The sequence below is a fragment of the Perna viridis genome, chromosome 5 (assembly GCF_037379345.1).
Source record: "Perna viridis isolate PV_CMFRI_1.1 ecotype Kerala chromosome 5, ASM3737934v1, whole genome shotgun sequence".
Classification (NCBI taxonomy): Eukaryota; Metazoa; Mollusca; class Bivalvia; order Mytilida; family Mytilidae; genus Perna; species Perna viridis.
The window spans coordinates 4,237,035-4,257,364 of record NC_142449.1 but is presented as its reverse complement, the minus strand read 5'-3'; the positions used below and the strand labels follow the sequence as shown (position 1 = coordinate 4,257,364).

Here is a 20,330-nt window from a genome sequence, read left to right as displayed (position 1 = left end):
AGTTTAAAACTAGCAAAATATGAGCACAAAATACTTTGCCAGAGTAATTAAACAGGCGCATTGGATAATTTATGAACTTTTTTGGAAGTTTCCTCAATGTGAATGATACTTTTAACATAAAGGTATGTACCAGAAACTTTTTTTTTAGAAATGTATATAGTTCTAAAGTGTCTAGCGCGGTACAAAAAGTCTTCATAGTTACGACAAGCTCTGGCATAACGTATGAGTTGTAATAGGAAAACTCCATACGCAGGTGCTGAAGGGATATTGCCACAGATGAAAGGAAAATTGACAACTCTGAATGAAAGGTCATCTCGTTTGTCGTAAAGTTTGGTCAATAGTTTTCCTATACAATCGATTTCTAAGTGTAGGTCAAGATATGAGGCTGACTTCACAGTGTCTGTAGTATCCTTTACCCCAAGTACTTTGGGTAGATGTGATGTATTGAAATCCCCAAAACTAGCATTGATTAAAGAAAATACGTCATCTATATAGCGGAAACTGAGATTAAACGGTCTAGATAATCAATGTTACTTCTTTCGGATCAGATCAGCTATAAAATCAGCCTCATAAGAGTGAAGGAATAGGTCAGCAAGTAGAGGAGCACAATTTGTTTCTATTGGAATGCTAATCGTTTGTTGAAAACCGCGTCCACCACACCGGACAAATATGTCTTCATAAAAAATTCCAGCATTTTGAAAACATCTTCTGTATATTTGGAAGATGACTTGGAATTATTTCTTACAAAGTATGAGGAATCTCTACCAAAAACTATATACTTGTAACTAGGTGTACCATGTTTAAAAAAAAAACAACAAAAAAAAACCAACGATGTATGATGTTTTAACTCGGCATTTGAACTGAGTATGGGGAATACAAGTATACAGTGTTGAAAAATCATGGTTTTAATGCTATTATATTCTGATAATAATCTTGAACAGATGGTGTCCAGAAGATCTTTCGAATTTTTTTAGGATCCACATTGAATTAATACCACTATGTGGGTAACAAGTGCTGTGGCAGGACTGGAGACCCTCTTTGACAACTGTGAGTATAGAACTTAAAAATTTTGAAAGAGGTTTGGTGTTACATTTTGCAGATCCATCTATGTAACGTTATTAGTAGCACATAGACAGTATATCATAATCACCGTCTTTGGTAGAGACTAAAAGAGGATATCACAGATTTGTGGTTTTCTACTATCTCGATCTTCTTTGGAGAGTTGGGTGGCAGTATATGTCTTATCACTGTTTTCTACATCTTCCTCTGATAATAAACATTGGATGTAAACGTTTTGCAGACAAAAACAATGTTTTTGGGGGTTTGTCTGCTGGTATGACAACATATTTGTCATGTATAGTAGACGATATTTTTGACAGAGAATCAGTGTCTTCTTGTTTATACATTTTCCTGCGTAGTCCTACACGGCATCCATAAGAAGTTTAAAGTTATAATTCCAATTTATGGAGCATGATTCACGGTACTCGGACCTTTAAAAAGGATATTACGCAGAGATTCGTTTTCGATGGTGGTTAAATCTCCCGTAACGACGTGACCGGAAGAACCATATTTGATTAGAGGGTTTTTGTAAGAACAGTCAGGTACGTGGTTTTGCATTGGTCTTCAATCTCGAGGTTCCGCAATAGCCTTTTATAATAGAGAATATTATATATTATTATATATTAAATGGTCGGATTTTTTGTTCTGGAATAGATGGTCAGCAGACTGAACGTGCGATTGGGTACTTTTTGTTGGAATTGTCGGGGCACTATATCCATATCAGATGTGAACATGCTAGGATTCTCATCTGCGGATCGACACCACAGTCTTTTTCAAGACAACAGTGTGTCCGGTCTGTTGTCAGGTTCGGACTTTTTTATACTGGGCGACGTCCGAGCCAGTTTTTTTTTCAATCCTCTTGTTAAAACCATAATTTTTTTAATTGTATTTGACGCAATTGTCCATAGCCTGATCTGCTTACTGAGCTTATATACTTTTCCATGGTCATACTGGAATCAAGAATTAACACCAGAGTTTCGAACACATTTAGATGGTTAAATGTTCTCATCGCCAATTGTCACAGTGATTGATTCAATATGTTTTTCGTTTCTTTGTGATGTAAATATGATTTTCAACATATTACTGTTCATCCACGAAACATTGTTGACGAGACAGTTTTCAACACGATGCAGAGCATCATTTTGAGAAACAGTATTTCTTGGTTTGAAAGATAATAGTGGGTAAAGCTGACTGTCGTCGGCATAGAAATGATAGTCCATGCTTCTCGCATATTGTCCCAACCGGTTTAGCGTACATTGTGAAGAATTTGGGTCCAAGAACAGACCCTTGTGGGACACTATTATATTTCATATGAATTGGTTGTGATAATTTACCATCTTTGGAAACAGTTTGATAGCCGTGTTATCCAATCCAACGGTTTACCTGTAATTCCAAAAAAGGCATTTAACTCGATGTACATGTACATGTAGTAATATTCTGTGATCGATGGTATCAAAAGCAGCAGATAAGTCGAGCATTACGAGAAATATCATTTCGGACTTTCATTAAGGCAGCTTCGGTTGAATGAAATTTCCGGTATGCGGACTGGTGCTCCTCGTGGTGGAGTTTGTTCAGCGATAAGTGGCATTCATAGCAAGAATCTGCTACCTTTTCAAGCATTTTTGACTTAAACAGTAAATTTGAGACTGGCCTATATATATATATATATATTTTAAATATTTGCATCTAAATCTGATCAACAAAATTGCTGTCATCATTAATCGACAAAATTGCATGGTTGATAAGATTTGTAATTAGGATATTTGTCATCAAAATTCCAAAAGATTTTATAATGATGTCTTTTCGGGGCGGAGTCTGGATTTCAGGATAGAGAGGTGAAAGTAAAATGGTTGAAGTCTTTTTTGTTGGAGTATAAAAAGCGAAAAATTTAGAATTCAACGAAAATAGGATCCATCTCCTATGAATGAGTAATTAAAGGAACCAAGATTCTAGCGGAAATCTAAAGAATGCAATTAATTCAGATACTAAGACCCACATGCAATTGTTTCCGTTTGTTTTATTTCATCCTTAACTGATCAGGTGTTTCTTAGACGTTTCAGTCATAGTTATTCATATGTGTTATAAATAAAATATCAAGAACTAGTTTTAGGGAAGAATGTTTGTTAACAGTCAATATTGATCATGCATGAAATTGCACAAGTAGAAAACTTTTTAAAAGTTGCTCTAAAACGTGCTGTTGATGACGACATAACCATGATAAATGGGAAATGAAATCGGGATTGCGTTAAATCGAATGTGTCAAACGGGACAACGACAAACAACAAAACTCAAAAATGATAAATTGGGTTGTCCTACTTCGTGAGAATTTTGTATTTTTACAAATAGTTGTGCAAAGTTTGAAAAAAAATCTTTGGTCTGTTTCTTACTTTAACATCATCTGGAAACAATCGGAGTAAACGGACGGACGGATAGATGGACGAAAACGGAAGGTATCAAATGATACTTTCATTAACAGAGTATAAAAAACACGAAAATAATTTGTTCACATAATTTCAATTCTTCAGACACGATTTAAGAGCATCCTTAATTTAACTGGTATTTTGAAAGCAGCTTCGACGCCCTTTTTTCCATGGACTAAGAACTTCATATTCAATTTATGCTCTTTTTCTCTCTTGAACAGTTTTTTTTTCGCTACAGGTATAGAGTTCTAAAACTCATTCGAATTATACAACTTTTTTAGGAAAAACGAAAGAATAAGCTGAAGGTAACTTTAATCATAAACTAAAATTAGAAACCACACACACACACACACACACACACACACACACACACACACACACACACAAACGTATGAAAGACTATTTTATTTTTTGACATATATGCCCGACTGCAATAACTTTTTCCCAACATTTAAAACTTCTTCAGGAATGTTCTGTTCAATTTGATACCCTAATTTTGGGTAGTTTTTAATTCGGTCTAAACAACCAATCATCATCCCTATAATATCGTCGATATTACCAACATCCGCGTTTGGATACGACGACAGTTCAATATTTGGGGACGTTACGACCACTCGACTTAGTCTATTCATTTCACCGGGCCATTGTTTCTGGAATGTTGCGTATGTGCGCCTTTCCATGAATGGCATTTGTACTAAGGTTATAGTGGAAATGGAATCGAGTAGTCCTCTTCCTTTTAAGACATCATAAGAGAACACGATATTTTCTCCTGTATTTGTTGCCTCTTCTTCGAGAAGTATCTTCTCCTCCATGACACCCATGCTGATAGCGACGTCTTTAAAAACTTGTGCCTCTGGCTTTTGCCACTTCCCTATCAGTGAAAAAACACCATATAATTTAAGATAAACCGAAAACGGGGCCGGTCCTGGGCCATGTTACTCATCTAACTACAAGTATTTCTTAAAGAAGAATTATATGCACATAAACCGTTATATGAGGTAGTTGTCTTACTGCATGCCTCGTGCCATATATGATATATTTAAGTACTGTGATAATTCAAAATTTTGAACACACTTTTGATCATGATATGAAAAACAAATATTCTTTCCAATATAAATACTATAAGCATGGTCAATTATAAAGTGCTATATGGAGATCTGTCGGATCTCCAATTGAAAGTTGATTAAATTGGGTATACCATTTACATGCCTGAATAAGTCCTGATATCGACAATTAATAAAACGGTTATATACCTCTGGTCAATCTTCCATCTTTTCCGGAAAACATAAGCCAAGTTGATAGTCCATTCAGAAACAGTCTAGAGGCATATTCTGCTGTTCTTAGATCTGGGTTCCCCAAAACCAAAATCAGATCATTCTGTAAAGTACAAATCTGATATAGTTATAATATTTAAGTATTGTCTATAATTCTACATACATTGACGACTATCGTCACGAGTTGTGTCATGAAGAAAAATCAATTTTGGGAGTAAATATAAATTTTGCAAGGCCTGAGCCGTAACCACCCCTCCCCTTTTTGCCTTTCCAACACGAAAAAATACCAAATTTTTACAGCAGAAGAAATTTACAACCTACCTTTTCTAATGAGTGATTTATTTTTAAGTAGTTCCAGATAATGCTGGCATAATTGAAATGCTCTTCATTCGGCATTTTGCCTTTCCATTGTACTACATGTGATTCTTAGTCTAATAAGCAGCTGATGCTGGGGAAGCCCCTGTCGTTATTGTGACGTAAAATAAGCTAGAAATAGCATAGAGATCCCTGTAATTTTGTTTCGTAAATATTCACGGTAAATGTAAATCGACACTATGTGATTTTAAGCTGCTAGTTTAATTTAATTTTAAAATGTTTTTAATTAATTCAACTGCAAAATGTATAGCGTTAGAAAAATATATCAAAATGCGAAACTTCGAAAACAAATAGCGCCATTTTCGAAACAAAAATATGGGACGTCGTTGATCGAATGTTTCTTGTCGTATGAATTAACCATGTCAGGTGAACGATCAAGGTTTTTTTTAAGCTTGTTCCTGCCTGCACCCTAACGAGACACAATATGCAAACCATTTAGCCAGTAAACAAGCTATTTTGAAATGGTTATGACTCAAGAATATTATAAAAAAATATAGTCAAATATATTATTATATATATATTCTTTTTTATAGTCAAGAATGTTATGTTTACTCATGCAGTGACACACTGAGACAGATACACATTTCATACACTTGTTTCATGTACATAGCGCGGCTTCAATGTCATGCACACAGGCACTTCTTTTCAAGATTATTAACGGTATATTCTATCCATATCACAAGCTACCCAACTAAAACATTACAATTACATATCATTTGTTAGGGATAGCTGGTGGGTTTTCATTTCTGTGTCGATACATTGAAGCAGGTTGGTGAGGTAATCCCATTTGGTATTCAGTGTTCATGATTATTTTCTGATATGTCTGCCCACTAAATAGGAAAATAGCATCAAACATTGAATTCATAAACAGTGCACCATAGTCGCATTTCCTCTTAAAATGAAGCATTGAGTGACTAATGTGACGTGTCATGTGCGCACATTAAGTTTCCATCATTGATGGTGGAATGTTGTCTACTACTTGTGACAGTAAAAAAGGCATGAACGTGTCTTTTAACAATTTTTTTAATAGCTGCAGGCGGATGTTTTGATCGCCACATATTCGAGGGGATTCGAAGAACGGGGAATGAAACAGTACTTTGTCGATTTTCTAGATTACATATTCTCGATCGCTTGTGTGTTTGGAAGAACAACAAACATTGTTTTAAAGAATAAAAATAATTTGATAATATCACAACAGGGCTCAAGCTACTTGAGAAAAACAGGGAGAAGTGACTTCTCTACCCCTTACCAAATTTATTACAACAAAATTAATATATGATTGAGCAAAGCAAAGCTTCTTGCACTGCATTATCCTAATGATTTTATCCTTTTCAGCAGCACTGGAATTGAAAATTTCAGGCAGTGACATTCTGTTGGAATTTTCATTTTGTTCATTTTTTTTTTTCCTGAGCCTACTTAATCCGTAATGATTTCTCGTTCAAAATATCCAGTCTCTTGATATAGTTCTCTTGATATAGTTAACCAAGAGTATCAATAATCATGTTCAAAATTTATTACTGACAAATCAAGACTGAAACTTTATTGACACATATTGTAGCGGTCGGTACGGACTCCTCTCAAGCTTTAGAAATGTTCTGTCAAAATGGAGAATTAACTGTTTTGTTATGAAACATGAAGTCAAAAGAAATGCTTTGGGTTTTCTACCGAATTATCAATTGAGATAAATTTAGCTTAAGTCCAAAGAACAAATGACAAATTTGCATGTTTTGTAATGAAATGTGAATGGTGAAACATGAATTATTGTAAGCTGAAGTGAAGAATATCCTGTCTTAAATGTTTGAAACAAAAAGCTGATTAAACTACTTGCTTGTAACAGATAATTCGATAGATTTAAAATAATTTTACAATTAATTTTCTCGAACAGGTGCCATTTTTGTTTGAATTGTTATCTGAATAGAGATAACTCTGGTCAAAATACCGCTAAAAGACGGTGTGCAGTCCTGATCATGGGTGATGTCTGAAAATGATCAGGCGACTTCACTTTGCTTTTGGTGTGCGAAGTGAGAGACTCTGGGGCGAATATTTCGCCCAGAATCGCCAGTAGCTTGAGCCCTGTCAGAATAGCATGGACTGGCCGTCCCATTTGAAAATGCCACCAAAGACATTTTTAAGCTAGACCTAAACGGAAGAAATTATATTTTTCAAAGCCTAAAAAAATATTAATGATGGTAATTACCAGAATCAAACTGCAGTTGTTGTAGGAACTAACTTCGTAGCTGGACACAATAATGAACCCCCTATTGAAAATAGGACCTGAAGCACCCCAAAAAAATCCAAAATCTGATTGCAGCCAAACCAAAAAACAGACTCTTTCCTATCATTTGTGATAAACTACTTTGATAGCTAAGTTAGGTTCTAACTGATGGGGATCTGTGGACTATGATAAAGCACTAGACAATACATTAGTATGAAAACTCAAAAAACAGAAAAGAAGTGATTTGGTGTGACAATTAATTGACATGTTAATTGTTAACTCTTACAAACATTTGATCTGCATTGTAAATTAAAGTTTGTTTATGCTACATTTGGTCTTCAATATTTATGTCTAGATGGCCTTAGCTGCTATTCCAAATTTTGTCCCATGTTTTTTTAGAATGGCCCATAGAAATCAAAAATTGAATTGAAGGGTAAGGGGGCTATAGTCCCATTTTAATCCCATTTAATTTTAATCCCAATCACTGCATAAAGCCATTAAAGGGATTAAACAAGTTCTGAATGAGGTTTACCCCTCCTTTTTTGGGAACTACATTTTTGTACCCCTAATTATATGGTACAGTAATATTTTATTGCAAATAAAGCAGTAGGATTGGACACAAGTGAAATCCCACTTACAATGTCCTCCCCAGATACAACTGACAACTGGTGGTTAGAGTATGATATCATAATATACATAATTCAATATAATAGTATGTACATGTAGGCAAAAAATATATAAAACAAAGATAAAGGTTTAAGTAAAGGGAGTGTATGTATATGAAGGAAGAAAAAGAAGAGGAAGATTGCGATGGAATTGAGAACACTATAACTCTGCCACTTAAAATACTAGAAATCTGTTAGGTCCTTTAATAAAGTTAAGGACATTTTTGAATATCTTAATATTTTCAACACCAGACAGTTCAAAACTTCCACAAATTAGTAGTCTTACATCTATTTCCTGTCCTTTTGGAAACCAGTTAATTTTATTCATCAAAATTCGTCTTTGTTCAAAATGAAGTCGGCACTTCGTCTTGGGGAGAAAGTGTTAGACATTTTCCACTGCTGATCCACAAAAACAAGATGGATCAGAAATAATATTGCATCTGGAAAGATCATAATTTAGAAATGACTCAGAACGTCGCAGTTGGGTCAGAATTATATTCAGTTTCCTTTGACCAAAATAAAAGGTTTTGGTTGGTCTGATTTTAATATTACAATTCATGTTTTTTAATTCCATTTTAAATTTTGATATTGAATCTGCATGTTTAATTGTTAAATCAAGTTAGTTCCATTTGCAAATGGTGGAAGGGGTGATTAACTCTGAGGTCAAAACGGAACAATGATATTGTCACAGTTCCGTAAGGGATATTTACTAGTGCTTTGGATGGAAAGTGGGGCCAGTTTGGTAAGATATTCAGGGGCATTATTATGCTGAATATTATAAAACATTTGCAATTTGCTGATTTCTTCATTGTTCATGCAAGGTTTCCCATCCTACCTCTCTATACAAAATATCTTTACTTGTGAATATCGGTAGACCAGTAACAATTCTAGCTGCTTCAAGTTGTAAGCTTTCCAGTTTATTAATATAGCCAGTACCACAATTACCCCAAACTTCACATGCATATTCAAATAAGGGTCGTATAAAAACAAGATACAGTTTCTCAAGATTATGTATGGAAATTTTCAATTTGAGTATACAAAGAACATTAAGGTGTTTTTTGACACTGTTAATAATTGCTTCAACATGGCAGCCCCACTTAGCATCATCACTAAAAGCGACACCAAGATGCTTATGAGTTTTGAACAAAGATATGTTTGTATTATTCATTGTAAATTTGAAATCTAGAACTTTGTTATTCGAGAACATTATTTCCGTCTTCTCATGACTGAAACACATCATCCATTTAGAAGACCAGTTATTCAATTCTGTCAAATCTTGATCAACTACATTTTTAATGTGTTTTGTGCTTTGACTAGAAATATTAAAAGAAAAAGGTATCATCAGCAAATAATCTGCATAGGGAAATAAGTTTGTCAGCAATATCGTTAATATAGATAATAAATAGTAAAGGCGTTATAACAGAATCTTGGGGGACTCCCGCTGAAACATTTCAAAGGGATGATGATTCATTTAACACCACTCTTTATAGTCCCCTGCCGCAACGCGGAGCGGGGACATAGAAATGCTGGTGTTCGTCCGTCCGAAGCTTGTGGACGCAACTCCTCAGAAATGTCTGAACGGAATTGGACCAAATTTTGTAGGATTGTTTGTCACATATGTAGTTTACCATACTTAACTGCTAATTTGATTGGACAATTTTTATTGGAGTTATGGGACTTTGTTCATTTTTGACATTATTTGCAATAGGAACACATTGTGGACGCAACTCCTCAGAAACCGGGGGTTGGGGGGGGGGGGGGAGGGGTGGACATATGGCTACGTGTAGCATTCTTGTTTTCTTGCATATAGATAGTCTTTAAACAAGGTGAGTTACCTTCCATCAATACCGACTTTATTATATCATAGGATTTCATTTTGTACATTAGTCCTCTGTGCCATACCTTATCAAAAGCTTTTGAGAAATCACAGAAAGTAAAACAGTTGAATTCCCTTTTCTTTAGGGAGCTCAAGATACAATCATACATTTCTAATAATTGATGAACCGTAGTTTTAAAATTTCTGTGTTTGTCAGATGTCAAACGAGACAGTTCTAGGTCATTAGGAGAAAAATCTCTTAGAAATATGTACATCTGTGAATGGAATGGCTCTGTATAATTTAAATATAATCCATGATGATTTCTTGATCAAATATCCACTCTCTTGATATAAGTTGACCAAAAGTATCATGTTCAAAATTTATAACTGACAAATCAAGGTTGAAACTTCATTGACACACATATGGTAGTGGTCAGTACGAACTTGTCCCAAGCTGAAGTAATGCTCTGCCAGGGACAATATTCACCAGTATTCATGCAATAACCCTTTTATTATATAGTAATAAATATTTCAGTTAACATTATACTAATTTGTTGGATATAATGCATTTTATAACGTTGTATGTGTTTTATTGCACTAGTTCAAATATGATGCATAATAAATATATGAACTAGTGCAATATGAATTTATGAATGTTTGATAAATTGTAGTAAAATTGAAAGTCTTTGACTCCTTGTCTGTCAACATTTAATACAGCATTATTTGCCTCCTCTTGTGGTATTTCTTCAAATTCCGCATTTTGTAACAACCTGTCAATATCCTGTTCAGCCATTTTTTTAGCAAATGACAACAGTGGAATAAATTTAAAAAGGTATTTGGAATGTCTCCGAATTTTTCTGGATACGAATGAAAGTTTGTGTGCAAATACTGGGATATATTGCATGCTTTATTTTCTATTGATTTGAATAGGAAAGTATTTATTACTATGTAATAATGTATTTTAAGCATTAATGTCATCTATGTCTCATATGAATATGTTATAAACACAGACTCCTTGTAGAAATAAAATAATAACAAATTTTGTATTTTGTAGGTCATGATACTTCAACAGATGCAGGGTAAGGTCATGTATACGTTAAGTTGTTTATTGTAGTTTTCTTTTAAAAAAATCTTCATCTTTGAAACTACTGAGTGGATTAATAATATGATAATTAATTGGAAAGACTGAATAACCAATTGATTATCCTATTTATTATATAGATTTCCTTCATAATTTATCAATGTTTTCAATATGAATTTTAAAATTCTGTGATTGGCAGAATGATATCAAAGTTGTTACGTTTTGGTGGGAGAAAGTGCAAGAGTGAATGATTTTTTTTCCCACAGTTTGAATTATCGAAATTTATTACACTGGGAACATTTGTTAAAACACTGCTATCTACTGGTATATAATATGTGATTTTAACTAGAGTAAATTTTGTTCTAAGCATCTTTAAAAATATTGTGTTGATCATATACTGATAGTACACATTCGCCTATTCTGTTATGATCTGAAAAAAATTTGACTTTGAACTGCAAGTTCAAGATTTCTATTATTTCAGAGTGATGGATTGAGACCCACAAGGGCTTCTAGTTAATAGTTATGTAGATGTATAAGTATACATGTAACCCTGTGCAGGTCCGGGTGTTAAAAGAATAGGCCTGCAGCAGCGCTAAGCTTGTCGTAAAAGGCGACTAAATAGTGCTCAGAACCCTAGCCGGGAGCTAGGGCGCTCTGCCCACAGAGCAACTGGGATGTGCCCCAGGTGGTGGAATGGGGTACCCCTGACGTGTTACATGCTAGGGTTGTCAGGCTATAATATGGAAAACCTGACCGCAAACCATAGTGGTGCACCGTGTTGGGAAAGATGCCACGTTCCTCACACGTTAAAGAACCCTACTGTGGTATTCTCCCGGAGTAGGAACCATAGGGCTCCGCCACAGGAGGCTATATTGCCCGACCCTACCCACCTCTCTCTATTTCCAGTAGCAATCAAAATTTGTCGACCCCCCATTGTCCTTGTGTCCCATCCCTTTTTCATTTCATCATCATTTCATGTTCATTTTATCATCAATTTCATGTTCATCGTCTGAATATAGCTGAAATATTGCTGCTCGGACGTTCAACCCCAACAAACAAACAAAACAAGTCTACATGTATGCTTAATGGTGTAAATACAAGAAATTTTATATTGTGATGTTGGTAATGAGAGAATATGGAAGTCCTCATAGCATAGAATTAATCAAAAGGATATTTTTACAAGGTTCAAATAGATATGAGCAGCTCTTCAGAAAATTGACTTCACATTGGTAAACTTTGTTGATTTCAAGTAAATCATTCTTATTTTAATTTAATAAAAACCATGTTTTAATTTATTCTATATTGGTTTTAGAGAAGGTGATGCCATTAAAGTATTTGTGCGGATCAGACCGCCTGACTCCTATGATACAGATATTGGACAGGTTCTGGCTCTAAAGGTCCTCGATGACACATCGTTGGTGATGAACTGTAAACCTGACTCAAATTCTAAAGTGTTTACATTTGATCAAGTTGCTGATGTAACTTCTACTCAGGTATAGATGAGTACAATTTAATTACCACTGACATCCAATTGATACAGATTCTTATAAAAATAATGATGAAGATTATTTCTTTTCATATTTACCTCTAAATTATCTTAGAAAGTTCAGTTAATGGAAACATTTTCCCTATCTGACAGGAATTTATTTCTTCAAATTCATTTTTTTTTTCAAACATAAATTGCCTACTAAAGAACTACATAAAAATATATGTTAAAAATTCAGTGATTTTTTGCATTTATTACAGGAATCTTTGTTTAATGTGATAGGAAAACCTATTATTGATTGCTGTATCCGTGGTTACAATGGGACAATATTTGCATAGTAAGTTGTACATTCTGATAATTCTTAAAGTCATTTGGTAAGAAAAAGAATAAATAATACTAATAATGATACTATATTTTCCGGACTATAATTCGATATTTTTTCAGCAAAGTGTCAGCCTCGACTTATCGTCCACTTCAACTTATATTAGGATTTTTTAAGAAAAAATGTTCATCTACAATGCATTTCATCAGATTTGTTCCATTTGCTTTTGATTGCTTTAATTCAAAATTTTGGTAAACGTCAATCAACCAAAGCCGACACTCAAACAGTCAAACCGGCGATTAAATTAAAATATTATTGATCATTGCGGCTATCCATTTTGAATGAAAACGACGATGTTAATAAAAACTTTGAAACTGTTAAAATATAAAAACAAACTTTAGAAGATATGTTAACAAAACTCTTTTTTAACTGGAAAGACGTTATCGAGTGTTCTGGAGTTATCAGTCCTTTAATATGCAAATTTATACCCATTTACGATATGTCGTAACACATTTGCACGTGGCTCAAATTATAATAAGTTATGGTGTTATCTATATGGCTAATTGCAACCAAATTTGCAAGTAACAATTATTCTTTATTGTATGTTGTAATACCAGGTAATATTGTTTATTAATTACCGCTAGTAATATGACCGATTCATCAAACAAATTTCCCGCTTATTTCACACATGGGTGCCCATGTTTGCCACGTTTACGATTTTTTACACCTGATGATCTAAGGCTTCAGAGCATTTAAACACCAATCAATAAAAATATTTTGAACACGCAGACAAAGTACTCCAATTACATGTTGTATTAATTTAATTTAGAAATATTATACTTAGTGACATCGCTGGAATAATATGTAATATATGCTGTTGAAAACAAACCGCTCAACTCATATCTGATGACACCTACAATAAAATGTGCAAGTCTGACTCTGACTTATCTGCCGAATTCGACTTTGGTCAAATTGGGCAATTCGACTCGTACTCCACATTGACTTATAGTCCGGAAAATATGGTTCTTTATTTCAAGAGGGTAACTCAATTAGTTTACAACTATTCTTCACTGAGGCTCTCACATAAAAACAAAAATACAAGGTTAATTTCAATGCCACAAATGAGTACTTCTAAATAATACATAAATGCATAAAATATCATTTTACATTAGAGTACATGTAAAAACAGTTGGATTATTCTTTTGCCTGTTGGTCTGTTAGGAAGATTTTTTATTTCTGCTTTAAAAGACTTATTCGTTTTACACTTCTTGTTTCAATTGGGAGGGTATTCTAATATGATGGACCGGAGTAAACAGAGTCTAAATAGTCGAATAGTTCTGTCTTAGGTTTAGGAATAAAAAGAGCATTGTTTATGGCATTTCTTGAATGATATGGATTTAATTCAGAAACAAGTTTATTTTATCTGCTAAATAAGATGCAGCTAACCCAATTAAACATTTGAAAATCAATAGGCACTTGTATAATATATATGATATATAATTCTATTTGCAACTGTTAGCCAACCTAAAGAATTAAAGAGAGGTTTAGATGGGGCACTGAATTCTATATCGGGTATAAGCCTAGCTGCCCACTTTTGTAGTTTTAAGTACATGTAGTAAATTTTCTTTTGTACAATTGCCCCAAAAAGAACTACTGTAGTCAATTAGTGGGAGAATATATCCTGAGTAAAACAGTTTCCTAGTTTTGCATATTAAATAAAGCCTTGTCAATCACATGATAACAATGCGTAATTCAATACATTACAAACATAAAGGCATTCATGAACATAGAAATATTAAATACTAAGGAATTATTTGTTGAAAAATGTAGAAATATTGTTACACCAAATGCACATGGGTAGCCCCAGCTTCTCAGCAATCTTAAAAAAATTATGGTATGGCTTAAAAAATACAGGTAAAGATGTACATGTATGTATATTTATACACAAATACAGTACACAGGGATCTCCTTGGGATCAAAATGAACAAGGCTTACTCTTCAGTTGGACAAATTTTCATAGTGGGGCTTATCCTTTCACACAGAAAATAAATTGCCAAAGAAAGTATGATAAGATTTTATCAGACATATTTGATAGCACACGCTACAACATAGAAATTAAAAGTAAGCAATTGTAAATCTTTTTGTCTGTATTATCAATTATCCAATGGTCAAGTTTTCTTTTCCCAGGCTTGACCATAGGTCCAAAGCTCTAGAGAGGTTAAAATCACTGGCAGGTTGTCATTGTGTAGATACCATTAAACAAGTTTTTTTTATAATTTAACCACAAGAACTTAGACAGCCGTACATCATTTTCTTTCGATCTGTCACTAAACAATCTTTTAGAGCTTTAAGGAGTCAATTCAAAGAAAGTTGAATAAATTGAATTGCTTTTCTTTGTTAGATAAATGCTGGGAAAGTTCAGGCGTTGTATAAATTTAAGAACGTCTTCCTCCCTCTCCAATCACACCAATCTTTGTCAAATTGAATTCAACTCTTGATACTTACTATATTTTATTAAATGAAAAGTTATCAAATTTTATTCATTTAAAGAAAAAACTGTAGAAATCGTCCAGCTTATTTGAATCTTATTGATTTTGCCAATGATGATAATCACCAATTTGGCAGATCTAAGATTTGTTTACTCACACATTTCACTCCCCAACACATTAATCCCCCAGACATTACTGTCAAAATAAACACACACGCCAATCATATTGATTTATGACAGGTATAGGTGGTTAATAGGCAAGAGTAATTAGAAAATACAGTGCTGATTTGCAATGCATGACACAAATTTGAATACATAGCGCACACCAAATGAACACATGATGCAAAGAAAATAACACATGCTGCATTGCCATGCGAAAAGATGTCATGGTGAACCCTGGTACAGAGTATTCCACTCTTTGTCTTTGTATTTAAAGACAATGTTTTAAAGTACATTTAGATCATAATTTTTTACATGGAGCAACCTTTTTGATCATGTTGCAAATTTATGTTTTAAAAAATTATCCTGATTCATATTATGTGAAACTTTGTTATGGAATAATAATTACATAATTAGAATTTAACAGAGAATCAGATTTACTTTAAAGAGTAAAAGGTCCTGGCCTGTCTCAAGCTTAAAATTAATGGTCCACTTAAGGAAAATCAAAAGTATTCTAAAAGTGTCATTTAATTTAAAAGTCTTGGACCCCAGATAATGAATTTTTATAAGTCCAAGGTCTGAAATTGAGGGTGTTGGACCATCACTAATTTGTACCTGGAATACAAATTTTGATGATTTTTGTTATATTGGTTCTTATCTATCACATGATTTCTGCTATTTCAGTGGACAGACTGGCTCTGGAAAAACACATACCATGTTAGGTAAGCTAAATGACTGTAAAAAAACTAAATGTGAACTGTTAGTATACATTTTTTATATTCCATCATGCTGTCCATTCTTCTATCTGTATTCCAACTGCCAGATATCACATTCTTGTTTAGCAGATCTTTTCAGTGCATGTCAGTGATAGTGAAAACTTCTGTCACGAAAATCTTGGCTCTTTTTTTCTGGGAATATTTTTTATTTTTCAGGTTAATAATAAATTGTACGTTGTTATCAATTTTGGCTCATGTTAGACATCAACTTTCTATCAAAAAATTCTGTCCCAAAAATATACTGTAGGCATAGTTTGAAGTTTGCAGCTTGACTTAAATGATGAAATTGGGAATATTTCAAAGAGACAATTAATTTTCCAAAAAAATAGCAGCACAGGGCTTCCAATTGATAGGGAATAATGTTAAAAGTTTGGATGAACAATGACAACATATATGCAACTTTATGGTTAGCAATCTTTTTTTTATTCTGGTTTTAAATTGATGTTAAAATTACTATCTGTCAAAAAGAAATTCAACAGTTCTTGCCTTTAGCATAGTATGTTAGTACACTGTAAGCATTCTAATTATTTTGTGGCTGCTAATTTTTGTGGATTCCGTCCAGTGAACAGATTCGTGGGTATCATTTTCACGGTTTCATAAAATGATAAGTGTTATATAGTGTTAAAAATTCAATTTTGCAAATAATTTTTTTCATGCTTTTCAGTCCATCACCAAAATAGTTAAAATAAGTAAACTACAAAAATTATGGTTATATTTTCCAGTAACTGAACACAAATTATTTGACACTGTACATACTCATTTGACATAGGCATTGACAGGACTGACTCTTTATTTGGATTATTTGTCTTTGTTGTGAAACATATGAACATGTAGCTTGTAGTCCAGCAATATGAATATCTCATAAGGATAGCCTGTTTTGGGAAAATGTGTTGTGTATGTGAGAAAGACTTTGGTATATCGTTCTTACCAATTTATGAGTATGCTTTTGACATTGGAGTTTTTCATTATATTTCAGGACCTTGTGAAGATGATGAAAACTTTCAGCATGAATTAAGAGGAATTATTCCACGAAGTTTTGAAAATCTCTTTAATTTAGTGGAGAAAGAAAAAGAGATGGTAATATTTTATATCCCAAATTTTTCCCATTCAACTTTGGAGAACTTTATTCAAATGTGCCAAATCATATTTTTTTTTATCTGACTTGTCATACCCCATACAGCAAAGTTTTGACCTGTCTGTCCATCCGTCAGACATTTTTGTCACTTGATAGCACCTCCTCTTTTTGAATGAATTCCTTCAAACTTTGGTAAATAGTAGCAATAAAAATTTTGTTTACAAGTGCAGATGTGTGTGTGTGTGTGATGTATTGTCAGCATGCTTACTAAGGTTGTGTGAGGTATTGTCGGCATGCTCAATAAGGCTGTGTGAGGTATTGTTGGCATGCTCACTAAGGCTGTGTGAGATATTGTTGGCATGCTCACGAAGGTTGTGTGAGGTATTGTTGGCATGCTCACTATGGCTGTGTGAGATATTGTTGGCATACTCACTAAGTTTGTTTGAGGTATTGTTGGCGTGCTCACTTAGATTGCATGTGGTATTGTTGGCATGTTCATTAAGATTGCGTGTCTTTAATTTTTACGGATGAAAGGTATATATTGAACATTATGAAATTACTTGAAATACTAAATGAAATTTTATAATTTACTTTGTAGAAAGGGGCTAGAAATAAGCCATTTCTTCAAACTGTATAAAATACTGATGTCTAACAGCAAATTATTAAGTTCTTTGTCTTCTTTCATTCTGATCAAAATCTAATAATTCATCACAATTCAAAGTCAAAGAAGTTTAAATGTTGTGTCCGTACTTGTCCCAATTGTTCTGGGTTTTACCTCTGAGGTTATATCAAGCTGGACACTGCAATGCTTTTTATTTTAAGAAGAATAAAAACGGTATGAAATGCATGAATTCATTATTTTAATAGAATGTCTGAACAGAGAAGAATGTATTGTGTAAGGTTTTTAACATTAATTTTTTTTTTTTTGTTAAGAACAAAGGAAAAGAATTTCTGTTGAAATGTTCCTTTCTGGAGATTTACAGAGAGGATGTTTTTGATTTGTTAGAGCCATCTAACAGAGGTCTACATTTGAGAGAAAACATGAAGAAAGGAGTGTTTGTTGAAGGTTTGGTGGAGACAGCTGTAGCTAGTGCTACTGAAGCTTACCAAGTATGTGCATATGACAAAAAATATTTGTTGTTGTTTAGTACTATTATTGTTATACGCCCATTGTCTGCTCTTATTGTTATACGCCCATTGTCTGCTCTTATTGTTATACGCCCATTGTCTGCTCTTATTGTTATGCACCCATTGTCTGCTCTTATTGTTATACGCCCATTGTCTGCTCTTGTTGTTATACACCCATTGTCTGCTCTTGTTGTTATAAACCCATTGTCTGCTCTTATTGTTATACACCCATTGTCTGCTCTTATTGTTATATGCCCATTGTCTGCTCTTATTGTTATACGCCCATTGTCTGCTCTTGTTGTTATACACCCATTGTCTGCTCTTATTGTTATACGCCCATTGTCTGCTCTTATTGTTATACGCCCATTGTCTGCTCTTATTGTTATGCGCCCATTGTCTGCTCTTATTGTTATACGCCCATTGTCTGCTCTTGTTGTTATACGCCCATTGTCTGCTCTTGTTGTTATACACCCATTGTCTGCTCTTGTTGTTATACGCCCATTGTCTGCTCTTATTGTTATACACCCATTGTCTGCTCTTATTGTTATACGCCCATTGTCTGCTCTTATTGTTATACACCCATTGTCTGCTCTTATTGTTATACGCCCATTGTCTGCTCTTATTGTTATACGCCCATTGTCTGCTCTTATTGTTATACACCCATTGTCTGCTCTTATTGTTATACGCCCATTGTCTGCTCTTATTGTTATACACCCATTGTCTGCTCTTATTGTTATACGCCCATTGTCTGCTCTTGTTGTTATACGCCCATTGTCTGCTCTTATTGTTATACACCCATTGTCTGCTCTTATTGTTATATGCCCATTGTCTGCTCTTATTGTTATACGCCCATTTTCTGCTCTTATTGTTATACACCCATTGTCTGCTCTTATACACCCATTGTCTGCTCTTATTGTTATACGCCCATTGTCTGCTCTTATACACCCATTGTCTGCTCTTGTTGTTATACACCCATTGTCTGCTCTTATTGTTATACACCCATTGTCTGCTCTTATTGTTATACGCCCATTGTCTGCTCTTATACGCCCATTGTCTGCTCTTATTGTTATACGCCCATTGTCTGCTCTTATTGTTATACGCCCATTGTCTGCTCTTATTGTTATGCACCCATTGTCTGCTCTTGTTGTTATACACCCATTGTCTGCTCTTATTGTTATACACCCATTGTCTGCTCTTATTGTTATGCACCCATTGTCTGCTTTATACACCCATTGTCTGCTCTTGTTGTTATACGCCCATTGTCTGCTCTTATTGTTATACACCCATTGTCTGCTCTTATTGTTATACGCCCATTGTCTGCTCTTATTGTTATACACCCATTGTCTGCTCTTATTGTTATACACCCATTGTCTGCTCTTATTGTTATACACCCATTGTCTGCTCTTGTTGTTATACGCCCATTGTATGCTCTTGTTGTTATACACCCATTGTCTGCTCTTATTGTTATACACCCATTGTCTGCTCTTGTTGTTATACACCCATTGTCTGCTCTTGTTGTTATACGCCCATTGTATGCTCTTGTTGTTATACACCCATTGTCTGCTCTTATTGTTATACACCCATTGTCTGCTCTTATATGCCCATTGTCTGCTCTTATTGTTATACGCCCATTGTATGCTCTTATTGTTATACTTTCATTGTCTGCTCTTGTTGTTATACACCCATTGTCTGCTCTTATACGCCCATTGTCTGCTCTTATTGTTATACGCCCATTGTCTGCTCTTATTGTTATACACCCATTGTCTGCTCTTATTGTTATACACCCATTGTCTGCTCTTATTGTTATACACCCATTGTCTGCTCTTATTGTTATACGCCCATTGTCTGCTCTAATTGTTATACGCCCATTGTCTGCTCTTGTTGTTATACACCCATTGTCTGCTCTTGTTGTTATACACCCATTGTCTGCTCTTATTGTTATACGCCCATTGTCTGCTCTTATTGTTATACACCCATTGTCTGCTCTGGTT

At 34.2% G+C, this 20,330-nt stretch overlaps 3 protein-coding genes across 5 annotated transcripts in view; 2 read left to right on the top strand and 1 right to left on the bottom strand.

The window, feature by feature from the left end:
* The window catches only part of LOC148615661 (uncharacterized), a 191,876-nt gene that overhangs the window by 67,477 nt on the left and 104,069 nt on the right, over positions 1 to 20,330 (top strand). The window lies entirely within an intron of this gene.
* Positions 1 to 20,330, top strand: part of LOC148615663 (kinesin-like protein KIF15-A) — a 56,758-nt gene that overhangs the window by 1,517 nt on the left and 34,911 nt on the right. For 2 of the 3 annotated variants that reach the window (XM_088582128.1, XM_088582127.1), the window contains exons 1-7: positions 5,422 to 5,494; positions 10,879 to 10,903; positions 12,218 to 12,398; positions 12,652 to 12,728; positions 16,045 to 16,082; positions 17,113 to 17,213; positions 18,145 to 18,321. In XM_088582128.1, the coding sequence (XP_088438254.1) occupies positions 5,488 to 5,494; positions 10,879 to 10,903; positions 12,218 to 12,398; positions 12,652 to 12,728; positions 16,045 to 16,082; positions 17,113 to 17,213; positions 18,145 to 18,321 (606 nt within the window). In that variant the 5' untranslated portion in view covers positions 5,422 to 5,487. Of the gene's footprint in view, positions 1 to 5,421; positions 5,495 to 10,878; positions 10,904 to 12,217; positions 12,399 to 12,651; positions 12,729 to 16,044; positions 16,083 to 17,112; positions 17,214 to 18,144; positions 18,322 to 20,330 lie in introns of those variants that run through there. The other variant, XM_088582129.1, reaches the window with a different exon arrangement.
* LOC148615664 (uncharacterized) lies at positions 3,775 to 5,234 on the bottom strand. Its single transcript, XM_088582137.1, has 3 exons — positions 5,075 to 5,234; positions 4,733 to 4,856; positions 3,775 to 4,350 (listed from the first exon to the last, which is right to left on the bottom strand). The coding sequence occupies exons 1-3, from the start codon at positions 5,147 to 5,149 to the stop codon at positions 3,884 to 3,886; spliced, it is 666 nt and encodes a 221-aa protein (XP_088438263.1). The 5' UTR covers positions 5,150 to 5,234; the 3' UTR covers positions 3,775 to 3,883.